Source organism: Buceros rhinoceros, unplaced genomic scaffold (assembly GCF_000710305.1).
Source record: "Buceros rhinoceros silvestris isolate BGI_N320 unplaced genomic scaffold, ASM71030v1 scaffold41418, whole genome shotgun sequence".
Classification (NCBI taxonomy): Eukaryota; Metazoa; Chordata; class Aves; order Bucerotiformes; family Bucerotidae; genus Buceros; species Buceros rhinoceros.
The window spans coordinates 2,914-12,743 of record NW_010429326.1 but is presented as its reverse complement, the minus strand read 5'-3'; the positions used below and the strand labels follow the sequence as shown (position 1 = coordinate 12,743).

Below are 9,830 nucleotides of genomic sequence, written 5' to 3'. Positions count from 1 at the left end.
CCACGCTTTCTGGCAGCTTTCTGCCCATCACCCTGCCAAGACCCTGTGTCCAAACCCACTGGGGGTGGGGACACACGTGTGACAGCTCGCTGCAGCACAGCACACATCTCAGCAGCACAGCCAACGCTGTGACCCCATGGGTGGGCATGGGCAGAGATGGAGACACGGTCCCACGGGGGAGATGGAGGGGACTGCTGTACCTGGTCCTGCTTTCCCCAGATGACCTGCGTCGGTGCTTTTATCTTGCTCATGTTCTCATGGAGAGAGTGCCTGGATTTTTCATCCGCGATTTCTAAAAACACTAGTGGAGGCAAGAGGAGAGTCAGTCCTACAAAGGGGATGTTTTGCCTTCCCTTTTCGCAGGGGTCTCTGCAGGCCAGCCCAGCCAGCGTCCCCTCACTGGGAAACCTGGACAGGGGTGATGGAGAGAGCTCTGATGCGCTCGCCTTGCAAAGGCTGAGTCCTGCAGTGCCACCAAACCCTCTGCAGAGAGACCCTCCTCCAAGCCCACCTGCTCACAGATAATAGCACTAGGTAACGCCGCAGGGAGGCTGAGGGCGAAGCAGCAAAACCCCATCGCCCATGATTCTATCATGTTGCCCCCCTCCCACCCTCAGCAAGACAGCAGGGGGGTGCAGGGGACAGCAGCACGGGACAGCCCGTCCCCACGTCCTGGGAGTCCAGCTGGAAAGCCTGGGGAGACAGGCTGCCGCCGTGCACTTACGTTTCCGGTAAAAATCATTGTGTGGGATGCGAACGTCAACGAGGCCCTGGAGGATCTGCAGGGAGAGCAGAGAAGAGCTGCTGGGGGGGACCTACATCCCGCACAGGGCAGAGCGCCCGGAGCAGGGAGGACGTGCCCTGCGCAGCCTGACCCCAGCGTGAGCTCCTTCCTGAGCACGTTTGACTGTCACGACCGTGCTCAAACAACGTGCATTTCAGTGACAAGTGTTTTTGTCTTCTATGACACAATCCCGAACGTCTCCCCAGGCCAGCCATCCGTGGCCAGCAGGCCACCTCAGCCCCGACTGTGCTTTTCTTCCTTCTTGTACTGTTTTGCCAAAAAACAAAAAAAGGTCTTGGCGTCACCTTACATTATTTTCTTAGTCTCCAATCTACTCATCCCAGACTTCCTAAGGAAAATCAGCTTAATGACCAGCCCCTCGCCAAGTTCCTCTTGCCTGACAATGGGGCAATTAACATTTCCCACTGCTTTTGCCTAAAAAGCAGCAAACAATCTCCCGCCAGGCCGGACAACAGCTGCCTTAGCTATTGAATGCTTCCTGCCAGCCACATTTACTAAACAGCCATTCGACACCCCAGCCTGCTGCCAAAGAGCTCGCTGGAGAAGGAGTTTCAGCAGGCGTTGCTGGTGGGAAAAACGAGTTTGAAGGGGAAGTGCTGGAAAGGTTCTGGGAGCAGGGCTGGGGGTGTTCTGCCTGGGTGATGGCAGGATGGCAGCACTGGCTCTGCTCCCGGCATCGCCACGGCTGCTGCCACGCAGGCTTGGGGAGAAGCAAACCTGCCCCCACCTCTCCAAACGCCCCCTTCGTGGCTGCTGCAGCTAGTCCTGGCTCCTCACCTGCTGTGGCACCTTGAAGCGAACGTAGGAGCAGAGCTTCAGCATATCCGCCATCTCCTCAGGTGTCGAGGGAATTAAAGGGATCCTGTCGATGCTTTCTGACTCTTGCAGCTCCCGGAGCTGCTTAATGAACTTGCTGTCAGTGGTACTGGGCAGGCCTGGGTTGAACAAGAAGCAGGGCACAAGCTAAAACCCAGACAAGACCCCAACAGCCCCAGCAACAGAGCATCGCTCTACTGACCTCCATCATCCCTGCCTCTGGCCTTCCACTTGCTTAATCGTTATTAAAAAAAAAATAGAGAGGGGTAATTAAATCTGTATATACAGCAATCTTAATAAGTACCCAGAGGTACTCCAGCCTCTCCCCTGCTCCAGGACCCGACCCACTGAGCCCCGTGGGCTGACACAACGTGAGGTGTATTCCCCGTAGACAGGTGTGAGTGCTATGGCAAAAACTATAGTGTTTAGTCGTACATGGACGCAAATACTAATGCCCGTGTCCAGCCTGCTATAGCAAAGGGTCAGACATAAACTTTCAGAAGCCCTATCCACATGCACCACTGCCGGGAGAAATCTGCCAGCACCTTAACCCCAAACCTCTCTGCAGTTCCCCCGCTGAGGTTTCACATCCAGAAACACCCGGAGAGTTGGCCAACACCTCTCCCAGAGAGGAGGAGGAACCTTGCTGCTCCCAGAGCCTGGTAGCTAGGTAACCCTGCGCTTTGCTTCATTACTTATTTCTTATCTGGGAGACGCTTTCCTCGTGTGGGAGGGGGAAGGAGCTGCTATAGCAACCGGGATGCAGCAAAGCCCCCACCCAGCAGAGAAGCTCCCTGCCAAATCCCCCATCCCTCCTGCAGCATCTCATACCCAGGCCCCCCCAGCCCCCCGGCCAAGGGGTCGGTAGGGATGGAGGGGTGCTTCATGGGCACAGGGACACCACGCTGACCTGTGCCCAGCCCCAAAGCGCTCTTCCCACTTGGAGCACCCAAAAGTGTGAGGAGCGAGCTCACCGGCTCCCAGAGCCCCAGCCCTCCGGCATGCCACGGCCATCAGGGGGCCAGACTGGGGAGACCTTTCCCGCTGCTGCCTGGGCTCCCCTTCCAGACTGAGAGGCTATGGACGTGCCATGTAAAACGGCTGCCACCCCAAGGGGAAACACATTTTCCTCCAGAGCAGGACTTGTCCCGTTTGCTCTAGTCCTAGCTCTAACCATGGCACAGCGGGGCAGACCCCAAAGCCCTGGAGAAGAGCAGTCAGGACAAGGCTGTGATTTCCTCCCGTGCCCGGGAAGCATGCCCTGCCAGAGATTGCCGGACTGTACATGCAAATTATTTCAAAATGCTTGGCACCAAAAGCCTCTTTTGCCTGCAGCCCTGCTCTGGGCTTTTGCACCGGCTCCTGCGTGCCCTCTCCCCGTCTCACCACCCCCGCATTGCCCACCTGCAGGACAGATGAGGGTCAGGCTGCAGATGTCTTCCGGGTACTGAGCGGCATAGACACCAGCAACGTTTCCCCCCATGGAAGTGCCAACCAGATGAAAGGGCCTTCTGTTCAGCTTGATGCACTCCACAAACTGGCAGGGAGGCAGAAGGAGCATTGTTAGGGGAGAGGAAGAAACGACATGGGGTCATTAGAGGATTTCAGCTCAAAAGCTTGAGGTCATTGGCTCTGACTGCCTGGGAAGGGAGGGAACAGTGCCACAGGAGGAAGGGCTCACAGGGCTCGGCACCCCTCATGTCGCCACATCTCTCACGTCCCTGCACCCCTTCACAGGGTCAGTGCGATGCCGGGGCTGTACCTGGTGGATTCTCTTCGCTTGCCCGCTAATCGAGTAATCGTCCAAGGCCGAGCGGGTTGTGCCCTCATGCCCGGGCATGTCAACGCAGACCAAGTGCAGGTTCTTCGGCAGGAACTGCAGAAACAAAGCAGGGGTGGTTGCAACGTAGGGAAACCCCTACGAAGCCCAGCGATGGAAACTGGTGACCATGGGTGGGAGCGGGGGGATTGCTCTCCTCCGAACAGCCCCTGGTTACCCGTGCGCCAGAACATGTACCAAGGATGACACGAGGAGAAACCACAAGAAAGACTCACTTCCCACGGAGGAGGCAGGTACGTGCTGCTCTTCCCCTGCAGCCCGGCGTGTCATAGGGGTGAAAGGCACCCAACAAGCAACGAGCACAGAACTAAGCAGGGTGTTTCTAGCGTGTTACCATAATCGTTACATCCCATGCACGCAATGGTCGGGTCCCCGCACCGCCCTCGAGCCCGGGACTATCAGCTCTCACTAAGCAGCAGCATGATAGGAATGGAGCCCCACCTTGACTATAGACAGCCACATGTCTTTGTGGGCTGAGAACCCATGTAACATCAGGATGGACGGTCGGTATCCGGGCCTCCCTCTATAGGAATAACAAAACTGGTAGTCGTCATAGTTTGCATATCTGACCTGCATACCCAAGGTTCGGCGCCAGTACCTGGAAGCAAGGAGAAAACACCACCAGTGAGTGAGGCAAGACCAGGGCGCCGGGGCAGTATAAGCCAGAACGCAACTCCAAACTTAGCTGCAGTTTGTGAAGGCCAGTTAGGCCGGGCTCACGTTGGAGCTGTCATTGCCCTAACTGGGACTAATTCTGAGCGTCTGGTCCCTGGACCAGACCCTCTGCTTACATGTGGTCGCTTACAGGTGTAGTACCTGCCGCTCGCTATTCATGGCTCCACTGCTTGTGAAGACACCCTGTTCATTAAAAACTTAAAAAAAATACTGGCAATAACTAATTTACACAATTCCTTCACAGCACTGGAGGTGGGCCAAAAAAACAATCCTAAAACTGAAAACACCCAAAGGCTGGTATCAGAGGCTCGAGAGAGAAGGGCAGCACACGTGGCAAGGCAGGGTGCAGGGTGGGAGGCCCTTGTTCCAGGTGGGTAAGGTGGATCCATCACGGGTTTCTTTGGGAAGACCCTTGCAGCCTTGGGACCACACCACAGACAAGCAGCCGGATCCCAGCCAAAACGACTGTGTCACTCAGGAGCACCACAGAAACCCATTCCCCAAATATAACTAGATGACTCTCGAACTTTTACTTATACACACACAAAGGACCAGGGGGGCCCATCCTCACACAGGGTCGAACACCCGGCTAACCCCAGGGGAACTGGGGTGTTCCCAGTTCCACTGGCAGACAGCTCCTGCCAGTGCACGCCTGCAGCCTGCTCCGGGAGGATGCAGTGAAATTGCCGCCAGAGAGGACCTGGGCAGAGATTACTGGTGACACTTTGGACACATGATGTATACGTGCAGACCCAGATGGAGGAGCAGGCACGCTTTCTCTGCATCTCCCCTTCGCTCTGACATACCCCCGGGCAGGACAACTACCAGGCTACTCCTAATGGCCAAGTAGCGGGCAAATACTTTTGTATGCGGTATCAAAATTTATTTGAGACACAAGAGCAAGGTCACTTACACTGCTAGGCTGTCCTAGCTCTCTGCCCACTCAAAGCTTATGCATAGTGCAATCCTCTTTTAGCATAATCCCTTTTTAGAGGGAGTTAGTGAGACTTAAGCAGCATCTCAGCTCTGTGCTGGTCCTACAAGGAGAGGTGAATTTCTCCCTGAATAAGTGTCTTAAGAGTCCTCGCCTCAAAGGCACCGGTGTAAACTACTGATGGGCAAGATGATAACATTTTTAGCAACTGATCCTGATGGATCAATTCAGCAGAAGGCAAAATAATCTGTGCAAAGCTGAACTGATCCCCCACAAGGTGTTAACACGCTTAGTGGCAGCAGCTAAAGTGATTAACCCCTGGCAGCAGAGCAGGCAGAGCAGGCAGGCTCCGGGGCCGGGGTCAGCGGGGCAGCCCTGGACGTCACACCCGGCAGGGAGGGCATTAACAGCAGGGGAGGGAGCGAGGCCATCGGCCATGGCGGGGGCCCTATGTGACCCTTGGCCGTGCTGGCTGAGGACACACAGACTGGCATCGAGGAGGAGAAGGGGGACAGCAAGTGGCGGGAGAAGGGAGAAGTGTCCCCAGGGACCTCCCAGGAGTGGTGTCACAAAGCTGAAGCCACGTGAGGCTGAAAGGAGGGGTCAGCAGCCTGCCCCCTTTCCTGCCTCTGCGGATGGCGAAACACGACGATTTTGCCCCCCTCCAAAAAGCTGACACATAAAGAAGCAAATAGGAAAGGAAGAGTAAAGGCCACTCTTCTTGGCCGCTGCGCCTGCGAAAAGAGATGCCCACGGAACACGTAGCATTGCAAGATGCCAATGCTGCCGCAAACGCAGATGGGGGCACCTCAGAAGAAAAAAGCCCTGCTGATTTCTGCTCACACAATCCCTCCCTCAGCCCAACAGAGACCAACCTCCCACCGTGCATTTTCACTCAGACCCTAATTTGCAACCCCATTGGACAAGGCAGCAGCATCTTCTCTACCTCCCTCTCAACCCGGCTCCTCAAAGCTCCTGGCATCAGCCCCTGTCCTCCACCCCTGCCTGTGGCCCTCTGAAGGCTTCACCCCAACCACACTCACTCTGCCCTGGTGTGGCAGTGTTTCTCTGGCGATCCTCCTCTGAACCTGATCCCGAGTCCTCCCTGCTTCCACCCGCTGCTCTGGTGGAAACAAACGTTTCCTTTGTACATTCAGAGCTAAAAAACTCCTTTGACCGACAAAGCCGGTATCATCTGGACCTGCCCTGGGCAGCAGCCCAGATGTCCCCAGGGCAGAAGTCTGTCACATCACCATTTGCAGAGTGATGTTTGGCCTCACAGCTCCCCACGCGATGCACAAAGCGAAGAAGTCCTCCCCCGTGCTGATCCAGTCACTGCGGTTTTCATCCCATCCTTCCTCCTCTCTCAGACCCCAGATGCTGCAATTAAAAGACCGCTAACAAATGTGCCGTTAGAAACAGGCTTCGTCCTGCTGCTGCATCTGAGTGTTGGATGGGCTAACGTCCTCCTTCACAGGAGGTCACTTGGTTTGGAAGCACCCCATGAGCAAAACTGCAGGAGCCACCATCTGCCAGTGGCATGTGAGGACAGGCTGACGCGCTGCCCGCTGCTGCTGCCCGCACCGGGTGACGGGACGCTGCCCCAGCTTCTTCGGGGAGCAGTATTACAGCTTTCCCCTGCCACAAACCCAGGCAGGAGAGCCGCCAGCGTGCTTATCGCTGACTCCCAGGGACAGATGAGGACTGAAGGATGTAGTGCCTCCTCCTGGTACCAGAAAGGACAAGACGCAAGGGGTAAGGGAAAGTGCCACTCTATCTTCCCTGATGCTCCAGCCCAGAAGAGACGGAGAGAACGAGAAAAGCTTTGTCTGTAACTACTAGTGAGAGAAAAGTTGCTGCCTGCTGAGCAGGCTGCTAACCAGGAGGAGCCTGTGAGCCAGGAGAGCCACAGCAAAGCTGAGGACACCCACACCGATGGCTGCACTGACAAGGCAGGAGGTCACCAGGCTGCCAGGCTGTGAGACTGGGGGACGGACACAAGGGCGATGCCTTTCCCAGCCACACTCCTGACCTTGGGGGAAACAACCCAGAAACATCTGGAGACATCCCACAGCCCAGCTGAGGCTGCCCTGACAGATCCATGCCTTAGCAGCCAAAAAGCAATACGAAAATGCCATTTTCTTCTCCCAGAGGTGCTTAAAGCTGCACACAGCCGGCATGCCCACGGAAAACCCCAGCTCTCCTGCTCCCATCGCCATCCCAAGCAGCAACACCCACCTCTGCCCACGCTGCCCTGCTGCCTGCGGGCTCTCTGTGCACCTCTGTGTGTGCCAGGGTGCAGGGACCCGACGGGGACCAGCTATAAATCCCCCCCTGTACAGAAATGAGAGCAGGAGGGCTAATGAACTCACCAGTAGTAGATGCGGATGAGCGCTGAGGGCCAGAGGAGAAACGAGGCCATGAAGGCCAGGATGGGTATGGCCAGAGTGCCACCAGCGATGACAAACATGTTCAGCACATCCAGGTCCATGCTGGTCTTCACCGCTCGGCCTCACCTGCTCACGTTTAGGGAAGGATCAGAGATTAAACACCAGAAAGAATGATAAACGGACACTAAATGAGCTCTCTGCTGACAGGGAGAGAGGAAAGCAGCCCTGCGTGAGGCAAGGGAGATCGGCAGTCTCTTTCAGTTTTCAAACTCCATTATTTCTTCTGGCTCCTGAACGGATCTAACTATTGCAATGTTATCCTCTCAGGAGAGTACTTCTCCAGCAGGTAATGAGCCTCCTTAACAGGCACGGTCCGTGGCCGGGTGACAGGGTGCGGGTGCAGGCAGCCTTTTCCCAATGGGTGCAGGCAGGGCTGCTGTAGTGCAGGCTCCACGCTGCTTTTTGGAGGCAGGCACCCAGCTCTGGCATCCCCTCCCCCTGCCCAATCCCAAATCCCCAGCACACAACCACTGACCTAGAACTGATGGCTTGAGCTCGGCTCTCATTACCGCTCCACACAGGCACCAAGTAATCAAGGGAGCGGAGCCTATTAATGGGCTCGGGAACTGAAGGAAGCAACCTGGCAGGGCGCTCTTTGGTGATCAGCCTTTATCTGAGACAAATTCATCCCGCCCCCACGTCCTTGATCCTGTCCCACGGGCATTCTGCACTTGCTGTCGATCATAGGTCTCCGTCCTGGCTCCCGAGCATTCTCCAGACAAATCTCCGGGGCAGGAGGCAGAGGACACAGGGCGCAAGGACAAGGTCTCACACAACGCCACATTCATCCCTGAACTCGCCCCACCATAGGCAGCTGGGATATATTTTTCTCACTAAGAGATTAAACCCTGTCACACACACACACACACCTCCTCTAATTCCCCCTACTAACCGACTCGTGTCTCGCCCTTTCCTCGGCACTAGCTCTTTTGTCACATATTCGTAAAACGAAACATCCTCAATGCCTGCTCTTCCGCCAGCCACCCCACCCCCAGCACCGCCACCGTATTTCTCTGTGCCAGGACAGGCAGATGCATTTCTGCTTTTTGCAAGACTCAGGGCGGTATGTGGTATGTTTTACGTTATGCTACGAAGCCGGAACAGAATCACCACAGTCACATCCTCTCCCTCTCCGACCCTGTCATGCTGGATCACATCAAACCCCCACATTACACACAACCAAGAAAAACAGTTTACAGAACCTCTGAAGCAACAGCCAGGTTTCCCCTCTCCCCCAGGGAAAAGAGGAATAACTGAAATTTGAGGAGCACTGTGAATATTTCCACCAGGCACCTCCTTAACAAAGCTAAACCTCATTTCCTTGTTAAAGCCTCGATAACACCCCATTATTCGTTTAATTAACATTTTGTAGAAAGATCTTTGATCTCTGCACGGCTTGTTCCTAAGATAAACCTTGTACACGAGAGCGGGGCTGCACAGGAGCCCACTTGATTGCACTTGCTGCCTTCTGCTATGGCACCACAGCAGGGAAGAGGCTAAGCACGGAAAATCGCCATCATTCCCGGAACAAGAGAAGGCTGCCGCTGGGAGAAAGCACAGGAAAAGCACAGGGTGGTGGAAGCCCCAGAGCAACCCTGCACAGGGTCACCGCCTCCGCCTCCGCCACCTCCACCGCTCTTGGAAAGCAAAACAAGAAGGAGAAAGCCTTTAAAAAGCTCAGCTTACTTTGCAGAGATCCCCTCCTCCTCTCGGCACAGGTCCTGCTCGCTGTGGGTAGCGGCAGCGTGTGAAAACACTGTCAGAAGAGGAAAAAAAAAACAGTTAAAATAGCAGTTCTGTTTCTTCTCCTCCTTTCAGACTCAGTAGCCAGGCAAGATGTTGAGTTTGAGGTATTTAAGCCACCAGCTTCCCCTCCAGAGACCTTATCTTCACCTTCTGACCAACCTTTCCCCTGTTTATGTAAATACGGTCCTTTGCACGACAGCCAAACGAGGGCACTTGTTCCAAGAAGGAAAAAAGTGCAAGCTGCCATGGGAGGGGAAGGGAAAGCCGGGGAGAGCCGACAGCAGCAGCCCCTGCCGCAGAAGGGCTGCGCGGCACCCAGCAAAACGGGGCTCATGGTTGTCCTTCAGGTGATTACAGCTATTAGAACAAAGCCAGCTAAGCTGCTTCCCATCCCCTTCCTCTTCATCTTAAATTAATTTTCCAAGCGCTCTCAGTGCCCCCCCGAGCCTACCCTGTGCGAGTCAGGCTGAAGCGTAGTGCAGCCCCGGGAAATTGCTGGAGAAGCAGAAAAATGCTGGCCTGAACTCACCAGCAGCTTTTGGCCGTGGAATTCAAGCCAGAGGC

General features: G+C 55.4%; 1 protein-coding gene across 1 annotated transcript in view; it reads right to left on the bottom strand.

Annotated features, from left to right (window-relative positions):
• Nucleotides 1–7,561, bottom strand: part of ABHD6 (abhydrolase domain containing 6) — an 8,385-nt gene extending 824 nt beyond the window's left edge. The window contains exons 1-7 of the mRNA XM_010142599.1: nucleotides 7,443–7,561; nucleotides 3,903–4,059; nucleotides 3,384–3,497; nucleotides 3,026–3,158; nucleotides 1,583–1,740; nucleotides 725–779; nucleotides 201–301 (exon numbers count right to left, since the gene is read on the bottom strand). Coding sequence (XP_010140901.1) covers nucleotides 201–301; nucleotides 725–779; nucleotides 1,583–1,740; nucleotides 3,026–3,158; nucleotides 3,384–3,497; nucleotides 3,903–4,059; nucleotides 7,443–7,561 — 837 coding nt within the window. The remainder of the gene's footprint in view (nucleotides 1–200; nucleotides 302–724; nucleotides 780–1,582; nucleotides 1,741–3,025; nucleotides 3,159–3,383; nucleotides 3,498–3,902; nucleotides 4,060–7,442) is intronic.
• Between the last annotated feature and the right edge of the window lie 2,269 nt (nucleotides 7,562–9,830).